The sequence below is a fragment of the Ischnura elegans genome, chromosome 5 (genome assembly GCF_921293095.1).
Source record: "Ischnura elegans chromosome 5, ioIscEleg1.1, whole genome shotgun sequence".
NCBI lineage: Eukaryota > Metazoa > Arthropoda > Insecta > Odonata > Coenagrionidae > Ischnura > Ischnura elegans.
In genome coordinates, this window is record NC_060250.1 from 7,904,312 (window position 1) to 7,925,138 (window position 20,827).

The following is a 20,827-nucleotide window of genomic DNA, read 5'->3' on the forward strand; positions in this document are numbered from 1 at the left end:
GTTAATCAATGAAAACTAATCACGAATAAAATACACATGGAAACAGTTAAAATTATTACCTAGCGTAAAAGGAAGGCCACCAACTTTGTCTCATTAAGTCCGTCCAGTAACTCCACATTAGCCCACTGGTATGTACATTAGGCCTTCAGTGATAGGCTGAATTTTGAACAGACCAATGATTTATTACAGTGGTCACAGTATAGTGGAAAATAACACACAACCTCTTACTTTTCTGATTTAAAAAAAGAATAAATGGAAAAAAAATTATTGGCATATCAGATAGATATTAACACCTAAAGCAGTAAGTAGGAATGTGGCATAATTTTCATATGATGACCAGTAAATATATTCTTCACTCTTATATTGTTCTTCCTTATCAATTTTAAAATTTGCTCATACCATTCTTAAATATTTTAAGGTGCATTGCGACAAGTTTTAATGTAAAGTAAAACCATAAGCAATATTCCAACCATTTATGATTTTCTTGAGGATGGCTTTGCACTATTCTATTTTTACGATTATAAGATGAATGAATTAACTAGTATGCTAACAGATGCAAATGGAGAAGCTGTAAAGTCACTTTCGAGTGAGCTTCATTAGAATGTGAAAGTCTCCAGCGTGAAATGTAATTGGTGACTGTAGTATCAGTTCGTGATTAACACTCAACACAACATTACACAACAGCACATCAGAAATGAAATAGTGCTGCCTATCAGCTAACTTTGCCAACATGGAAATTATAATTATAACAGTGCTAGTGATACAATCAAAACTGCAAAGACGGTTCTTGGGTAATATCTGCGAACCATAGTCATAATTCAAATGGAATAATTGTGTATCATTTCAAATATTTTGTAAACACCTTCACCCCTAAGGAGTATAAAAATTAATTCTATCATTGTCAATTATTATTGCATTTATTCAGGGAATACAAAAAACACAGGTATATAATCATGCTGAGAATAGGATCCCCATTATGCAGAGGAGAAATTATACCCATCTGAGTAAGACAGGTAACTAGTATTGTCATTCTCCACAAACATTTTAGTCATACTCACACAAAAAGTCTTTCTTTTTTAATTGCAAAATTCCATACGTTGTACATACAAATCCGAGATCTTTATTTTTATCTTAATTTCAACCGTTTCCCTAGCATTATAAACTCATTAGCTCACCAAATATATCAGTACAAAGACACCATTGTAATACAGTCATATTGGTGTGGACAAAAGTCTGCCACACCAATCAGTTCTACTACAATTTCCTTTTCCTTACCATTACGAACTCTGTTCCATCTCCCCAACCACTTCCAAATGTCATGAACCCAACTCCTTCTCAGGAATTACAAAAAGGCAGTCACACTTGGAGAACTCACTATATTGGTCAAAACATCCTCCCTCCTTTCCTTGCACAATTCTCTTATGACACACCCAACAGTTTTCTTTTTTTTTAGGGACGGAAGAGGGGTTCCATGATTGGGCGACAAAGAGTTCAGGTAAGACGTGAAAAATAAAACTTTGCAGTTTACCAATTGCAAAATCAAGGTACACTTCAAATTTGTTGTTGTGGCTCCATGGCAATACATGCTTACATTTTATAAACCTGGAAAAAGATAAGACGGGAGTGCCCTATCACCTTGGGGGCGAAGGCACACCCTTCTCCCCAGCTCACTTTAAGTCTCTGATTATTGGCAATTTCCACAACGAGAAACGAATGACGCGATCTAATGTTGAGCCATAATTTTGATATTCAGTCAATTGTGAAACTTTCAGTGTGTCACAAACTTGAATTGTACAAAAAATTGTTCAAGGTGCACTATATGCTGGTGATGACTTCAGAAGTACATGAATCATGCTTCAACATACAGAATAAAACATTTACGGAACACTTCTCGAGCAGGAACAGCATCCAAACTGGGTTGATGCTCCACGCTGAGTCGCAGGAAAATCATGTCGAGGAGCACTGTGATTCTGGTCCAAAGTTAAAGAGAGGTTGCCACCGAAAAGGCAAAAAAAATAAAAACAATGTATCTACTTGTCCGGTAAAATTCTACCAAACTTATTGTTATAGCGCTCAGCTCTGCTATGTAAATCCTGATACTTTGGTATACTTCAATATTAGTTCCTATGGCTTTTTCACACATGAGCTAAATGCATTGGATATGATTTACCCATTTCACCCAAAAGGCAAACACACAATATGTGGTAACAGGGTGTGAAAATTTTTTTCATGTCCTCAAAAAACACTTCTTGTGCCAATACTAAGTAATAAATTGTTGAAACATTGAAACACACTGTGGTTTTGTAATATTAGCAAAAGATATCATTCCATAGTGCTTAGTCCTTATCACAAATTAAAGTTTCAACTTAAAAACTTTCTTCCAAAGATTAAAGACACAAGCACTTTCTCCAATGTGTCTCTAACAGGGGAATCTGCTCATTACGTAGCATTCCAAAACACAGAATCATTGTATAATCGTTGTTGTTACAAATTTTTTCCATTGACACAGATCAAGCGTAAGATTTGATTTTTTTTGTATGTCCAGAAGTAAAACGGAGGAGGAGGAGGAGGCGTTGGAGGTGGGGGAGAGGGTTAGGTGGGGACAGGGGTTCAAGGTCCTGCTGCTTTTGTGGCCAGTAACTGGGGCCACATGCTATTAAGCTAATGATCAACCTCTGCTACAAGTACCACTGTTGACTCAAAAGTTGGCTATTGATTACAGAAACAATTCCTTTTTGCATAAGTTTAGCATGGGTTCTGTATTAAAATATTTTTTTACTTTTCATTTTTCATTTAGTTCCCAAACTTATGCAAAAAATATGGTTCATTTGCTATAAAAAAGCCACTTGCACATATCGTTGCAGGGGTTCTCGCCTATCCTGCACAAGTGCATGCTCACACACGCATACGCACACAAATACAAAAATGCCTTCCTCCCTCCCTCAAAGCTTATACATTTCCCTAACAATGAAAAAGTTCATGTTACCCTGAAAAACAATACAGACTTGGTTGCTGAGGAAATGTTACAAATATTCACATTCCGAGGCAGCTTTAGTACTTCAAGGTAGCATTTCAACACATGATAGAATAAGAAAATAATATATAAAAATTTCTATTTCGGTAGGTCTTTTTCAACCACTTAGAAATTAAAATGACAATCAACATCCTTTCTTTTTATCCTTTGGAAAGACATTTAGAAATTATCACAAGAAATAAACAATGCTTAAAGTTAAAGCTTGCATTTTGCAAGAAAAGAAATGTTCCATATATTTATCACACTATGGAAATCAATCATCAACCATTAAGTAATATTATTTCTAAAAATAATTTCCTCATAACCAAGTTTATAATATTGGGAAGTTACACATTCATATTGTGTAGATCATCTTCCTTTCCTTAAGATTGAGCTGTTAGATTGTTTTTAAAACAACTAAAAACTATTACTCATATTCAAATATAATCATTCTCAGAAAGTAAATGCACCCCTAGTATATGAAGGAAATTAAATGCAGACAATCTCCGAGAAGGTGATTCAGAGATCAAATGGGAGATATATGAATCAGTAAAGGGTTCGTAGCAAGGAAGAAAAATGGTGGGGAGAGAGATCATACAAAAATTAAAACAACAAGGCTTCCTGCAGTGCCTTCCACACTTCCATCCCAACGCATTAAAAAAAATTTCAGTCGCAAATACCCACACTCATATCATGTCGCACACACTCATCCATCGCATCACACTCAAAAAATTGATTCAAACACTCAATCGAGAACCCATTCATCTCTGTATGATTGCGAACTGCAGAGGGGGGTTGAGGGGGGGAGTGCGGTGGGGGAGAGGGAGGGGAGAGCAGAGGGGTGACGACGAAGACATTGGGGTGGCAAGGCAACGCCATCATCACACCCCGGGCTGCTCCACCCCTGCGGCTGCCGCTCCCGGAGAGTCCACCTGGGCGGCTGCCGCCTCAGCGCCGTTGGCGTCGTCGTCGTCGTCGCCTCCCCGATCGTCGTCCCCTTCCCTGGCGCCAGCGGATGACGTCGAGGGGCCACTGGAAGACGGCGTGTGCAGGGAGGAGGAGGAGGAGGTGGAAGAGAGGGGGTGGAAGGCCGAGCCAAGGCTGGGCTTCAGCTGGAACGTGACGCACGGCTTGAGTGGGCAGTAGTCCATCTTACTCAGGTCAATCATTGGCCTCCTGAAACAACGAGTCCAACGTGAGCGTCTTCTCGCAATGCAATGCAATGGCGTCAGACCCTGAATGAACCCCCCCCACCCCATCCACGGAAGGGAATTTTTGGTAAAAATGCTTTTGCTTCATAATTAGTTGGATTACTCAATCAAAAGGCAGTTTTATATCAAACAAAGTCTGCTCCATCAATACATCCACCATCAATGATGGAAGACTACCCTTGAAATGGCACTAGGTAGTTGTGTGCGACATGTAAATGAGTAGCAAACACAACAAACTCCATCCACCATTTGCCTGTCTATCATTCACCATTGGTTCACTTCCTCCCTTCAAACAAATCCGATTTTTGCTGACACTGGCATTAAATTGGCAACATTTGTTTGCAAAATGACAGACTTAAAAAGTAATTAAGTCACAGGCAAAATTTAGGAATTCTCTATGATCCTGGTTATTAAAATTAAAATACTGCGAATGAAAACAATTGAGAAAGAGACACTAGGCGAGATGACTACACTTGAAATAATAATACCACCGGTTATGCTTTTTACAGTGAAAAAAGTGAAACTGATTGTATTAAATGATTTATGAGGGTAAAGTTGCCCATATTATTTATGAAGCACCGTAAAATAATGAAGTTAATAACAACAGAAATTGTCAATTACCTGGTGTCCTCAACAAATTTCAGGTTGACCTTCTCGCAGCCATCGGGAGGCTCCCGTGCCAGGAATTTGTTTATGTGAGGTGATGTGCCAAACTTGCCAGCTTCTTGATCCGGACTGGATCCACGGCTACCACCTCTTAACCCTGCAACACAAACAGAAATACAAACACTGCCGTCAAAATCAAAGGAAAATGCTTGAATAATAAAACCTACTTGTAAAAAAATTTAAAAAATATGTACATACACCACGTATGAAGAATTATGATCAGATCAAATTTGAGAGAGAAAACCATTAAAAGTATACAAACATTAGGAATGGAGTTGATCCCTGACCTCTCTGATGTTGATGATAATTGTAGAAAATGTACACCACATATGAAGAAATACCATTTGAATCAATTAGCAAATACAGTCGTAAGGTGGTTATTTTCAATTGGCAGTTTTCACTTGCCAAACATTTTCATCGCCACATTTTACAGAAGGGAATCAATGAAAAAAGGTGGTTGAAGGCTTAATCTTACTTTAGATTCTGTGACATATCTAGAAAGTTAACCAAAATATTGGTTTCAATATTTAATAGTTCAAACAATTTATTGTTAAACATGAAAAATGTAAACATTAAATGATGTTAATTTTTAAACTTTAAATTTTTTACCAATGATATCTTATACTATCAATCATATTACCGTATAAGCGTGTGTAAGAGGCGCACCCCTATTTTGAGCATCGAAGCTATGAAGAAAAAAATTTTACGGCATTTTTTTTATACTATCGCCCGGTGTTGCAGACGTATGCCTGGAATTTCGACAGTTATCGAAATTTCTTCTTTCAGTACTAATTGAAAAAGGAAATTTTGATAACTGCGGCGGTAATAGCGGCATGAGAGGGAGTAGGAGGGGAGAGGGAGCGGCATGAGAGTTCCCATCCTCTCTTCGCATACCCCATCGCTCTACGATGCTTGCCCTATTCACAAAAAATTTTATTCAAATGCTCTCGCAGGAGTATTGCAATAGAATTGCAGCCGTGGAAAATTTTAAGGCAAAACACGACAGGCACATAGCATGAACCTTCCCAAGAGCTTGAACAACAATCGGGGCAATCTCAGCGCCATAGGATAATAACCACGTCATAGATTTGACGGAACCACACCCTCCATCCCCAGGCCCTCCATCAGCCAATGCCTCTGTCGTTTTTTTCCTTTCCGAGACTCCACAGGAAAATATCAAGTTACAGGGGAACAATGGAAACGTGTTTCATCCCTACCCCGTCTCACCATCTGGCCTTGATCGATCTCCCAGTTTCTGGAGGCCAAATGCTAGGTGAGTCATCTACTGAGCCCGAAGATATCTCGATAGCTTTCAATAATTGTATGACACGCACGAGGTTTAAAAAAAGAAAGAGATCTAACGCGACGCATATCTGTCAGAATTTAAGTTTTTTAAGCTCTAATTGTTTGACACAAAGATTTATAGTTACAACAAGGCTACTAATATTCAAAATAGTCCAAACAGGACAATTTCGGAAGAAACAAGCGTAGCATAAGCGCATTCAAACAAGACGAGATGGACTGAAAACTTTAGGCAACGCAAACTGCGTATATCACATTGCTGCGCCTTCGCCCCTTCGCTTTGAAGGCAACGACATCACATGCAAGATCGGACGTGTTCTTCCCGTGCTCCTTCGCTCATAGCCTCGTAGCTTGAAATACGGAGGGGAGGGAGCGCGCTCCTTCCCCTCCATATTTCGTTGCTTGCTTCGAATCGATCGCGCTCCTTCCCCTGGACCTCTCCTTCCGCGCTCTTCACTTATAAGCATTTCTGATTCCTTCCATCCACAATTTAGTCCAACAATGAACACACTCGTTCGAATTTTTTAAAGCGCAGGTTTTGACACCCATATAATTTTCAGTTGCATTCATCCTCATATTAGCGTCTGAAGATGATTTTTGGAAAATCAGGTCCTCAGCGTAATGGAAATTACTCGGCAAGACAGATATTGACTATTAACCAGGTATGTCCTTCAAAACTACGCGTTTCTCTACATTTGATAAGCGATTACTATAGGCAGTATAAATGCCGCGGGATGCCCACTCGTGGCAGTAAATTTATCACGCCCTCCGGAGCGAAAAACCTTGCGCGATCTTTTCCATATTCACCTCTGGGGTACCGACGTGACGGCGCGATGCTTACAAGAAAAGCAAACAGGAGCATTTTAAAAATACGTCACTAAGGGAGAAACTCCCCTGCCTGCCGCTTGTTTTTGACAGAGGATTACAGATGACTGACTCACACTGCAAACCAAGGCCACTAAGTTCCCCTTGGACTTGCGACCGGTAAAGGGGAGGGGGGGAAGATAAGAAGTTTGTGTAAGAGGCGCACCCTCATTTTCGGCTGCAATTTCTGGGAAAAAAGGTGCGCCTCTTACATGCGCTTATGCGGTATATAAAAAATTGAGAGGTCATTCTTACAATTTAGATAAAAAAATTTAATTTAATTCAATCACCCATTGCAATTCCTGCTAGGTGTCCATTTAAAGGAAATGGAATGACCCTATGGCATAAAAGCAAAATAAAGTGGAAGTAGCAAGGATAACAACCTGCTTCAAATGCAGTCACACGAGAATTACAGGAAGATAACTCGGACCTCCTGAAAATGGCCTTGCATGACAAACAGAATTTTTCTGTCCACAATTATTGTGAAATTTTTTATAATCATTAATTTTCATTACATTAAAAAATATATTAAGATTTTTCTACCACACTTTAATATTTGTACAACATATTTCACTACTAAGCCGCATGTTGCACAAATTATAAAGTTTAGTACATGAGTACAAATTTTCTTTGTAAAAGTCTTTCCCACCTTTGTATATTGTATATTCTTGAACACTATTAAATAATATCATATGTAATGTAAATGTGCACATCTATAATATTATTATTTGTATTCACTAGTGCCGACTGATATATTTTAATGTAAATGTATTGTATTTCTTAGGTTGCTTTGCCACAGAAAATAAATAAATATATTATTATTATTACGAATGTATAATTATGAATATAAATAATTTCCACAAAGTGAAGTCTGACGTTGTTTAACATATACATAATTTCTGTTCTGTCTGTTCATTTCATAGTTTTTCTTGTCATCCTCCCCAACTCAATCCACTGATCTGATTTGTACTCAAATGAATATTAGCCACCCTTACTTCAGTTTGCTTCCACCCACTTCCTCATCAACACTCTCTTCAATCAACTGTTCTGATTAGTGCTGTTTCGCATAAAACATGCTTATATTTTTAGCCCCTATACCAGTTTAACACTCTCCAGTTCCACATTAATACTCCCGATAATTCCACGATACCTTGAGATTGCTGCACAAGATACTTTTTGCCTCAACCAGAAATGTATTCTGCCACCAGTTTATAGTGTTTCTACACCGAAAATCCTTCAATTAAAACTTTTATCACTAAATATTGTCAATAATACATTATATGTATGATGGAAGAAAGATTCTCAAACCATTCTGATCAAGGCTTTTGTCATTATATCATAAAGTTATTTCTCAATTAGCTAACCTTTCAACTATGTTCTGTCATTCTACAAAATGTAGTGCTCAATCCAAAGTTTTAACTTCCTTTTTTCCTGTTAAAAATAGAGCATGAGTTATATTAAGCTTCCTGATGAGGGATACAGCACCACAAGGATTGAAGTTAGAGCTCTAGCGACAGCTTGACAATGGCATGGTGCTCCCTCGTACTTCTCTATTTTTTTTAAACGTTGATGGAGGGCTTTTTTCTTTCAATTTTTCCTACTATGTTTGCTTTTTATTTACTAATTCTTAAAATAATAAAAGTCAGAATGAGGTACAGTGGAACCATGGTAAAGCGAGTATGGATTATTGCGAGACCCCCGCTATTACGAGAGTTCGCGGATGCACCGACAACTGACCTTATGATTAGCATGTAAAGAAATCTGTTTTTACAAGGCCCCTTCGGCATTGGCTCTCGCGATAGCGAGGGTTTAACCGCCGGAAAAACTGTCATCAAGACTCCTTAATCTCTGTAATTGCTAGCGATCTGTTAGAAATGAAGTTAATGGAGTGCTCAGTCTCAAATTTATGTGGTAAACTGTCGTTCGATAAATAAGTAGTTAATTTTGGTGAAAATATTTTGGCATTTACATGCGCGAATGCTCGATCTTCTTTTGCTCCTCGAGCGGTAGGAGGCAGTCGACAACACACCCGCACATCAGTGAGTCGTGTAAGGAGAGAGGATTTGAAAGGCAGACACCATGGCTCAAACACAGAGAACACTTAATCTAAGAGATAAAATCAAAATAATAGATCAGTGCAAGAGTGGCGTGTTGTCCAAATGTGAAGTGGCCAGGAGACATAATTTATCTTCCTCTTCGCTGTTCAACCTTTTAAAAAACAAAGATAAGATTAGGTCTGCCGTGGTGTGGGAGGGCAAACCATTGCAGCAGAAGCGCTTAAGGAATGGTGAGCATAAAGAGTTGGAAGACGCTTTGTTTGAATGGTTTTGCCAAATTCGATCTTCAGGAACTTCCGTGAATGGTTAATGGCTAAGGCGGAGTATTTTAGCGACAGATTAAGAATAGAAAACTTCAAGTGCTCGGAAGTTTGGCCGATTTAAAGCGCGAGAGGGTATATCCCTTCATAAAATTAGTGGCGAAGCATGCGCTGAGAATCCCGAGGCCATGGAAGAGTGGACTCCAATACTAGTGGAATATCTCAAGAAGTATTCCCTGCGAGATGTATATAACGCAGATGAAACTGCACTGTTTTATAATCTACTCCCTGACAAAACCCTTGCAGTAAGGGGTGATTTTTGCAAAGGTGGCAAGAGGAGCAAGGAGCGATTAACAGTTCTTCTGTGTACCAATATGGACGGATCAGATAAAATAAAACCAATGGTTATTGGGAAGTGGGGTCGGCCTCGCTGTTTTACAGGGATCAAGAATCTTCCATGCACATATGAGAATAATTCCAAAGCATGAATGACTTCCGGACTTTTTGCTCAGTGGCTAAGGGTGTTCGACGCAAGAATAGGAGGTAAAAATAGGAAGGTCGTCTTATTTGTGGATAACTGCCCGGCCCACCCAAAAATCGACCTTAGAAATACAGAACTTTTTTTTGCCACCTAATGCCACTAGTGTACTGCAGCCACTCGACCAAGGAATAATAAAATTGTTGAAGCATAATTATAGAACTTTGCTTGTGAATTTTGTAGTCAGGCAACTGGAATTAAAAAACTTCAAAAAGATGAAGTGGAATATTTTGAATGCAATGCATGCTGTTGTTTGTAGCTGGGACAAAATATCAGCTGATGCAATAGCCTCATGCTTTAAACATGCTGGTTTTTCAGCTCATCAAGATGATGAAATCGAGCTTGATAATAATTTGGAGGACATGTTGAATCGAGCTCTGATTCAGAGGATCTGGAGGACAGTGCTGTTGCTCTCCCACCAAAATACGATGTATTAAAGGCCCTTGAAGTAATCAATGACGTGTACAGGGCAAGCAGTGCCTCAGCAGACGATATTGGTTCATTTACTGCTGTTGAGAAGTATGTAATGCGTGCAACGAAAAGAAAATTGAAGCAAGCAATGCTGGACTCTTTTTTAAATTAATTTTTGTTGAAATTAAATGTGTACAGTGAGTCCTCGTTTAACATCACTTACCATTCCTGAAAAATGTGACGATAAACAAAATGACGTTAATCGAAGCATTATGTCCCATAAAAAACACTGTAAAAAGTGAATATCGGCTCCTAGACCTCACAATTCCTATGTGAAAAAATTTTAGCGTATCGTATCTGGGGCATTTTTTACAATGGGAATGCCAAACTATGGCATAAATACGAATTCCTGTCTTAATTGACGACAATAGCAGCAGTGACGTAAAACCTCCTTTTTTGTATTTACCCGCATTTGCTTTTCGGTTTCACTATGGGGTGCAGTCCAATGAATGCTACTTCCACTACCAGACGCTACAGACGGTGCTCCGGGGCACCGGCATGGAAGAAGCCCCTCCTTCTTCCATGGCACCGGTTCAAAGGCACTACGTTCGCTACGAGAATTTCTTTTCAGACCGGTCAGGAGCGAAATGAAAATGGCGGAAATTAATGAGGGCAGGCAAACTGGGATTATGAAATCGAAGAGATGGTTTTAAATGCAAGTTGAAGCGGGCGGGCATCATCATCACTGAAACATCGTCGCAGCAACAGGAACCAAAATTAATGTGAACCATGCTCTCTTGCACATTTTCGTGGAAATGTCTCTGATGCTAAAATTTGCTAAAACCGTAATCGCAATTAACAATATACACACCGTTTTACACTTTGTATAGACTGACTGTATTACCGCCCATGAAACGAACAACCTGTAACGCCTGCCACTTTGCCTTTTTCCTCGTGCGAAATTTAAAAGACTTGACGTTATCGCGAAGCGAAGGTGTGATAATCGAATGACGATCTCAAAATTTTCGTGACGTTGTCGCAAAATGAACTTAACCGGGGTGACGTAGAACAAGGACTCACTGTTATTACTACATATTTGATTTTGTGATTGAGTCTAAGTGAGTTCCCAAGTCGTGGGGGATTGAAATAACGGCAAGTTTATTGTCTCTAACAAGTTTATTTGAATAATATATTTTGTTTATTAATGTTGGACATTTTCTTCAGTTAATTTTATAATTTATGAGGAATTTTGCAAATTATAATTCGTTTCCAATTCTAGATGCAGGTAATATGCTGTTAGCAAGGGCGTCTGTAAAAAGTTAATGGTGCGCTTTAATTTTATTTCAAAACTTCTACATCCTTTTTAATGTTTCACAGTCATGAGAGAATGAGAATGTTAAATTAATAAATTTATACTAATAAGATTTGTTGTCCATAGGGTTCATCAAATAAATATGCTTTTCATTTCATATTGTTACATATTATTTCCCATGCATCTTATATTACCCGTTGTGTCTTGCAGCTTACTTTTGTATTACTGAATTGACATCGGCATTATATTAGCGTAATATATTTCGCGAAACACTTTCAAGTTAATATCTTTTGTACCATAGCTAATTTTGATTGAAATCGTTCATATTGCAGTGGATGCACTCAATATATTATATCAATAACATCGCGGGCAGAACACCTAAAATAGAACTTTATTATTGTGAAACAACAGCTGTTATAATAGCATTATTTTGCATGATTAGCAAATTTTTTTACGTCAATAATGCAGATACATGCACTTGATAAAAGAGAAAGTTTTCCGAGGCAAGGTCATTCCACCACCTTCTACCATTTTCGCCTGCAGAAACAAATGCGATATGATTTATCACCTACCTTCAACAAAACGCACAGGTACAATTACCATAACCAAACAAAAACCAACGGAAACATTGGATGAAGGACACAACCGGGATACAGCATTATCAATAATTCTTTGAATTTTCAGTTAACAAATACCATATTAATGGATTGATCACGTAAGTACTGTCAGTGCGAAGAAAAGTGTGGCTTGGTCAGTTGTGCATCGGAAAAATGATTGACAAAGCAATGATTTACATGATTTTCATTCAGTTTTTCAGTTGGCTTATAATTTGAACGGCTAGTTTTTTGTTTAGGTAAGAAAATTTAGTGATGCAAAAAACATCACATTCTTTCTGAATTCATCCTTCAGTTTCTCAGATAGAATTATCTTCATCCCCACAAATTTCTTGTTCCTATATAAGTGTTGACAATAGGCAATAAAGTGTACTTGTAATTAAGTTTGTTATTAAGGTAAGGAAATAATGTGATGCAAAAAAACATCACCTTCCATCAGGATTTATGCATACGTTTATTGTATAGGAAATATCTCAGTCACCACACCAACCCTGTTCGTATATAAGTGTTGACAATAGGTTTATTGGCTATTATTTGATCCACCTCCGGTAAAGCGACAATTCATTATAGCGAGTGTTTATTGGAGCATCACAGGGTGTCGCTTTATCGAGGTTGCACTGTATACTTGTAACTACCATCGAGTCATCTACCACACAAGCATCGTTGCCCATTTGAGCCTGAAAGTGAAATGATTGAGTCATTGTTTTTTCTGTGATTTATGGTTATCTTTTCTTCGTTTTGATATTTTTCTAAGCATTTAAGTTACTATTGACTTAAAAAGACTGAAGGTTATACCAATTGCAACACAACAGAATGCATGAAAATACATAATGTGTATCCACAAAAGGCTTGAGGTAAAACCTCAAGTTCATTGGTTGTTATTATATATTCATATTTATAAGCAAATTATTTATAAAAGAGGATGAAAACAATGTACAGTGCAACCTTAATAAAACAAGACCACACCGTGCTAAAATTACCACTCGCTATAGCGAATTGTTGCTTTACCGGAGGTGGAGCAAATAATAGCCAATAAATCTATTGTCAACCCCAATTGAATATAGGAACAGGATTGCTGTGCCAATGGGGACATTTCTATCCAATCAACTTAAGCATAAATCCAGACAAAAAGTGATGTTTTTTTTTGCATCACTAAATTTCCTTACCTAAATAACAAACACGCCATTCAATTTATAAGTGCCGTACTGAATAAAAATCATGCAAAGCATTGCTCTGTCAATCAATATCCCAATGCACAACCTACGAAGCAGCTTTTCTATGAACTCAGTGCATTTACGTGATCATTCTATCATTTTGGTATTTTTCGCTGAAAATGTGAACAAGAACTGATGAAACTATTACAAGGTTATTCAATGTCTCAAATGCTTCCATTGGTGTATGTTTATTGTTCCTGTAAGTTTTGCGGAAGTTGTGTGAAATAACGTATCACATTTGTTTCTGCAGATGAAAATGGTGGAAGGTGATAGTATGATCCTGCCTCGCAAGACTTGATCCATCATCCAATGTAATATCTTCATTATCTACACTAAAAAGTCTGCTAAGCATGCATAATGTTTTGATTAAAATTGCTGTTGTATCAAAAAAAAAGTTCCATTTTGGGTGTCAAGCCCGCAACGTCATTGAAATAATACACCGAGTACATATATCCATGGCATTGCAATAAAAACAAACTTTTACTAGAAATTACAAACTATTATTGAGCCAACTGTTACTTTAAACAGACTTCCTTTCTTAATCCCCAGCTAATTTCCAAGTTCCAAATAGCAATTTTAAATTTCCTTCCAAAGTCAGATTGATTGCCGACGTGTCCACTTTGTGGAAATTCATGGATAGTAATAATTCAAACTTTAGTAAAATTAGACATAACAATATTTCCACTGGACATTGCAATGTCTAATTTTACCAATATTAAGAACTTCCTTCAAATCGTGCCTCACATCATACAAGATAATTCAAACAGCTGTAGTAATTTTCCACACTTTTAGTGTGCTCAACCAGATTCAATGTTTTCACATCATTATCAAAAAAATTTACATTTTGGCGCACACCAACCCTTACTAGTGTAGTCGCTGTATCTCCGTGTTTGAAATAACACTGCTTAAATACCTAAACACCATTATGATGATAAAAAAATAGTCTCTATGTCTATACTTATCGCAATTAAAATTAATGAAAAAGTTGACGCCGTATGATCACAATGAAGACAACAAAATATACAGCTATCACGAAGCCCCGAACCCTGGTCCCCTGGGTGGTAGCTTCAAACGCTACCACTACCCCACCTCACCCACCTGCTGAGTGGTGCGATATCATGGAAGTATACGCAGCTTGTGAAAAGTACCGCATGAAAATTGATTAATTACAGCCAAACTAAGGCCCATTCAACGGAACCACTACTAGTTCAGGGATGTGTTCACCATTCCAAAGGCCATAAAAAATACGGCATTGAAAAAGGCGGAGAAAGGTTCCTGGTCTCCCCTTGTCAGTGATGAGAGCCACAAACCTAGGACCAATCATCCTCCTCAGTGATTCCAATGCATCCATTCATTGGCAGTCTCCTATGAGCGAGTGTCTGTCCCATGTTCTTCACGAGTATGATGGTTGTACCAAAAGTAAGGTTCTCATATTTTTTACAAATAGAAAAATTTGTTGATTGCTATTAATTTTCACATCGTTGAAAAGCCTTTTGCCTATTTTTCAACGTAGTCTCCCATTTTTTTCCACTCACTTTTGAAGCTAATGGAACACTTCCACCTCATCAACCCCAGTGCTGAAAGTCAGGAGAACTTACCTGCGTGATCAATGCTCGGGGGCCTTGAGATGTCGAGTTGGCCAGGGATGAGGGGAGAGACGGAGTCTCTGGATGGGGGGCCCGATGACTGTGAGCTGCTGCCCCCTCCTCCCCCAGCCACTCCCTCCGAGCCAAGGCCACCCCCGCTGCTGCCACCACCCCCGCCACTGCCCATCACGCAGCTCACATACTCTCTCCCCCCAGGAGTCTGCGTATTCACCGACCGAGTGGTCGACCGAAGCAAATCAGCAAGCGGAGCTCGATGCCCCTCGGGTGTGGGAGCGTGGCAGTGGGTGTACTGCAAACAAACAACATGCAAATACCATTCCAACTTATTGCAAAAAAATATTCATGGTTAATTTTAAATTTAACAGACATTTTTATCAATTCCATTAATTATTATTGTATTCTACCGATTACCCTATCATGGTTCCCACTCAAACTTAAGTATAAAATTCACGGCTTTTTCCAGGTTTTCACGGCCTAGATGTCGTCAAATTCACGGTTTTCAGATAAACCATTTTAGGCAGAAATATTGATCGTGTAACGATCATCGGCCGCAGGTAAATTAAAAATTTAACAAACGCAACAGATGCTGTGAATGCAAACGCAGCAATGAACGTGCTCTCTCTCCTGAAGTCACATATCGTTTGTAAAATCAGCTCCAGCAAAAAGGTTGTGAGTGGGAAAATAGAGGGAGCAGGGTGGGAGGGAAGTTAACAAGTATGTATCTGAATTTTTGCCAGGGTTAATGGATACTTTGGTTACCTGTCTTGTTTGGTACATACTTACGGTCAATGTGTCATCATGGCACACGGACTAATAATTGCGCTTCAAATATACGTGTGCAGATAAATTCGTGGACAGTGTCTCGGCATGACTGACGTTGAAATATCAATCGTAGTTCTAAAATCAAGTTTGAGAGATTTTTTAAGGTTTAATGACGAAATTCAAGGCTTTTTCCAGGTTTTTTCACGGTGGACAATATTCACGGCTTATTCACGGTTTTAAGGTTTTCACGGTTTGCAGTGGGAGGCCTGAGCTATGGTAGGTTTCCATAGGGGTAGTATTCGGGCAGACTTCTGTTTCTTCATGGACTTCCTCCTTTAATTCACAATAAGACCGACTCCCTTTCATTTTATCTAAAAATTCTATTCTTTTCCTTCCTCTCCCTTGTTTACACAACATTCTACCCTCTAACACTGTTTTCAAAATCCCCTTCCCGCTAAGAACTTGCTCCATCCATTCCTTCTGTCTCCTCCGTATCTTACTTATAAGCTGCCTCTCCTCACCCACCATGTCCAGCACTTCATCGTCCCTCCTCCCCTCCGTCCACTTCACCTTCTCCATTCTTCTCCACACCCGCATCTCGAACGTCTCGAAGTCTTCTCTCGTCCTCCTTCCTAAGGGTCCATGTTTCCTTGTAAAGCAATACACTCCAAAACAGACTCTTAACTAACCATTTCTTCAAACACTTACAAAACGATCCAATCATATGATCCTTCCTGTTCACCGCAAATGCAGCTCCAGGGGTCACTGGAACACCCACGCCTTTCCACCGCAACAAGGTGGTAGCCCAAGGGAAAGCACTAATTCTATTTATTATCTCTTATATATAAGACAAAGTTGAAAATCGTGTCAGTTACACCATTTATAACTCGGGCTGTACTGATTTTAATGATACTTGGTTGTTTGGATTAGTCTCAGCCCCGTATAACAGAATAAACATTAAAAAATCGTAATAGTTTACATACCGTAAAGAATAACACAGGCCAACAAAAAAAAACTTTTTTTTTGGTGCCGGGAGTTTTTGAGCTGATATTAACAATATTAGTGGTGCTGAATCCAAATATGATATACGTTTTTATGTAACAGCTCTACTTTTTTAGATACGGTACATTTTATGATTATATTCTTTCAAATTTTTGATATATTTCAGAAAATCTAAATCTAAAATCTAAAAATTTAAATCAATCTATAAATAAACTAATTCATAATCACTCTGCTGTATTTACTTTGAAAATCACCTTTATACCTTTGAGAAAGGGGTTGGGGAGGATTTGGCGTGTTTGAAGAAGGGGGAGACAGGCGCACAGAGCTGAGGCAGTGGGAAAAGATACAACTAAGGGATGTGGGAAACCCACGGTGGAAAAGGACCTTAGTCATAACTGTAGAATAACGACACGTGGGAAGAATCACAGAGAGGTGGAGAAGAGTAAAAAAGGGGGGATAGGGTAAAGAGAGAGTGTGTCTTTGAAAATGGAGAGGCGGGAGTAAGTAAGCAGTAAGGGGATTTCCGAAAACAAATGGTCAAATTCTCAAAGTTTTTGTAAAGTAGCCTCTAAAAGTGAGCTCAATTCGAAGAAGCTGTGTAAATCATTGTGATGTGTTTTGTTACATTTGCGGGGAATATACTTTAAAAGAAAATAGGAAAAACATTACCGACTTTGTGAAACGTGCATGCCTAGGATATTTTGGTGTTCAGCTTGGTGACCAAGGTAAAAAGTAGGCACCGCATGTTGTGTGTAAAACATGTACAGAACATCAGCGGTATTGAACTACAGGAAAAAGGAAAATTTTAAAGCTTGGTGTGACAATGGTTTGGAGAGAACCTACAAACCATATTGACGACTGTTATTTTTGCATGGTAAATGTTTCGGGAATTAATCGAAACAATCGCCGCAAATGGAAATATCCAGATTTGCCTTCAGCTAGACACCCGGTACCCCATTCAGAAGAAATCCCGATCCTAATATTTCAGACAGTACGAGATGTATGTGAGGATAAATATTAGCCTGATTCTATTGACGACAGTGACTACGAGGCAGTACCAACAAATCCTCAACATCAATCAAGATGAACTAAACAAACTTGTTAGAGAATTGAACTTACCGAAGGAAGCATGTGAAATACTAGCTTCAAGGATGCATGAAAAGAATATAATGGAACAAGGTACAAAAAATTAATTTTTATCCCACAATTGAAAAGGATCTGCTACCCCTCTTTACTCAAGAAGACAGTCTTACATTTTGTTTAGACGTTAGAGGTCTTCTGAAAGGAATGGGACTACCGCAATATGAAGCTAGTGATTGGCGTTTGTTCATTGATAGCTCCAAGCGTAGTTTATAATGTGTTCTTCACAATGTTAACAAGTTTGGCTCAATACCAATCGCTCATTCAACTGAAATGAAAGAAGAATATGATACAATAGTATTGGCCTTACAGAAGATAAAATACTAGGGACATCACTAGGTGATTTGTGTAGATTTAAAATTGGTGAACTTTCTTCTTGGGCAGCAATTTAGCAACACAAAATATCCTTGTTTCTGGTGCCTCTGTGCTAGCAGGGACAGACAAACCACTGGATTAAGGAGTGGTCAAAAGGAGAAAACTTAATTATTGGGTAAAAACATTATTGCTAAGTCTTTGGTGAACGGGAAAAAATCACCTTACCGCCCCTTCATGTTCAACTAGGCTTAATGAAGCAATTTGTAAAGGTTCTTGACAAGGATGGACCATGCTTCGGCTACATAAGAATAAAAATGCCGCAGATAAGTAAGTATAGAAAAACTTAAAGCTGGTAGTTTTTATGGGCCACAAATCAGACACAGATGGGCCACAAAACTGCTTTTGTCAAGCCATTGAATGAGATTTAAAAAAACAGTTGGCTTTCATTTGTTGAGGTAATAAATTTTTTTCTGGGAAATCACAAGCGAGAGGAATTATTTTGAGCTGGTAAACAATATGTTCACTAACTTTAAACCACTTGGATGTAATATTAGCATAAAAGTTCACTATACACAGTCACTTAGACTGTTTTCCTGAAAATTTAGGCGACACAAGTGAAAAACAAGGCGAATGATTTCACCAGGAAATCAAAACAGTGTAAGATCGCTACCAAGGAATATGGGATAAATATATGATGGCAGATTACTGCTGGTGCTTAAAACGAGACTGTTTTAACAAAGTGCACGCAAGAAAATCGCGAAAAGGAGCTTCCGTAGTGTTGAGTGACGTTTTTACGTCTTTTTTTTCTTTAAATTGTTTTATTTCAGTGAAAAATGTTACTATTTGTATTCAATTGTATTGTAAAACTATTGTAATTGTAGGTGCTTTAACATTCCTATAAATAAATCAAGTCTTTATATTTTGTGGGTTTTATCATTTATGTAATATCATCATATTGAAAATTTTTTTACGTAAGTAACAACATATCTGTATCTTGAAAACTAGAGCTGATAGGAAAAAACTAATATCATATTTGGATTCAGCACCCCAATCATACTTGGAATCAGCTTTAAAAGCTCCGGCACCAAAACCACTGTTGACCTGTGTAATCTAAGTAAAGTCTTGGACTGGTAAACACTGGTAAAAAAATTTAAAGGTAGCTAATGCAAGGAGTATCTATAAATCTATCGTCCTTCCAGAAGGTGTACCCATTCGAGGGTGCTTCATAACCTTTGACTTATAGGCAATGCATTCACACTTTGAGGCACTGTTTCGTCGAGTAATTTCATTCAGTTCAAGCACTATTCTTTTAGTAAACAAAAAGGCATTTCTCCAATTAATGGCACTTGATGATAATGATCTAAATGGATAATTTTCATAGTAGCCATGCCAATCTCACCTTGTCCTCCTCCCTTTCCAGCTCGTGCGAAGAGGAGCAGCCACCATGTCCGCTGCCCCCGGTCCCTCCCCCTCCTCCGCCAGCCAGCCCCATGCCGCTTGATCCCCCACTGCTGCCCACGCGCCCACTCCCCCCACTGCTCATCCCCTTCAGCACCAGCCTCTCGATCTCCTGGTTAAGGCCCTCAATCGAATTCCTCATGCGCGGCACCAGCGGCTTCGAAATGCTCGGAATAGGAATGCCCTGACAACGAAGAGACGGAGAAATCCTCAAAGATATGAACACACATCTGGAGTGCATAGTCCCAGCAAAAACTGTCCAGATACCAGTCCAGTTTGAAGGGTTGCATCGCTTTAATTCCAATTGAAATTTCCCAACAATTCCAGGCTTTCCCTAATTTTACTAACGCTTGCCACTCTGACAAAAAATATTATGCTGCTGCCCTTTTTGCTCTTATTTTCATGAGCTTTGCATGTGCATAAATGGAGCCTACACCACTATAAATTTTATGGATTTATAATTGTCTGTTCTTCCATTACATGCACTCCCATGTCTATAGATGACGAGTTTCTAGAAATAGTATTCATAGTAGAGAAAACTTTTTCTTAAGAGGCAAAACTATGTTTCACACAAAGCTAGATAAAATATTGTTAACCTCATGGCTGTGAAAGCCATTCCCAGGGTAAGTCTTTTAATTTTTGCAGTAACTATAGAGGGGCAGAGAAGGAAAACTAAGACTCTTTTAATCCCTTTCCGACCCTTTTGTTGAGGTTCCATGCTGGGGGGGGAGGATTGTGGCCATTAGGTGACAAATTAGCAGATACTTATTCAAATCACTTGATCCAAGTATTTAGCTGGCCTACAAAAAAAGAATAGAACCAATTTATTCTATACTTCCTTTTCCCTTTCACTCAAAACATGTAAATCCATATTCGTACATTCACCCATTTTTATGGACCCTGAAATTTCGCGAATAAGTTTTTTTCGTAATTGTTTTTTGAGAGCCTGAAAGTTGTTATTTTGATGTTTAAAGCCCTAATAAGTTAAAATTTGCCATTTTAACATTAGTGAAACTAACCAAAATTTTGCGAATAACTTTTTATTCACAAAACTTAACAGTATTTGGCTTTTAGTGTGAAA

At 38.4% G+C, this 20,827-nt stretch overlaps 1 protein-coding gene across 1 annotated transcript in view; it reads right to left on the reverse strand.

The window, feature by feature from the left end:
- Positions 1 to 898: 898 nt before the first annotated feature.
- Positions 899 to 20,827, reverse strand: part of LOC124158472 (protein FAM117B-like) — a 37,476-nt gene continuing 17,547 nt past the window's right edge. The window contains exons 5-8 of the mRNA XM_046533592.1: positions 19,688 to 19,930; positions 15,061 to 15,358; positions 4,846 to 4,987; positions 899 to 4,189 (exon numbers count right to left, since the gene is read on the reverse strand). Of these exons, the coding sequence (XP_046389548.1) occupies positions 3,895 to 4,189; positions 4,846 to 4,987; positions 15,061 to 15,358; positions 19,688 to 19,930 (978 nt within the window). The 3' untranslated portion in view covers positions 899 to 3,894. The remainder of the gene's footprint in view (positions 4,190 to 4,845; positions 4,988 to 15,060; positions 15,359 to 19,687; positions 19,931 to 20,827) is intronic.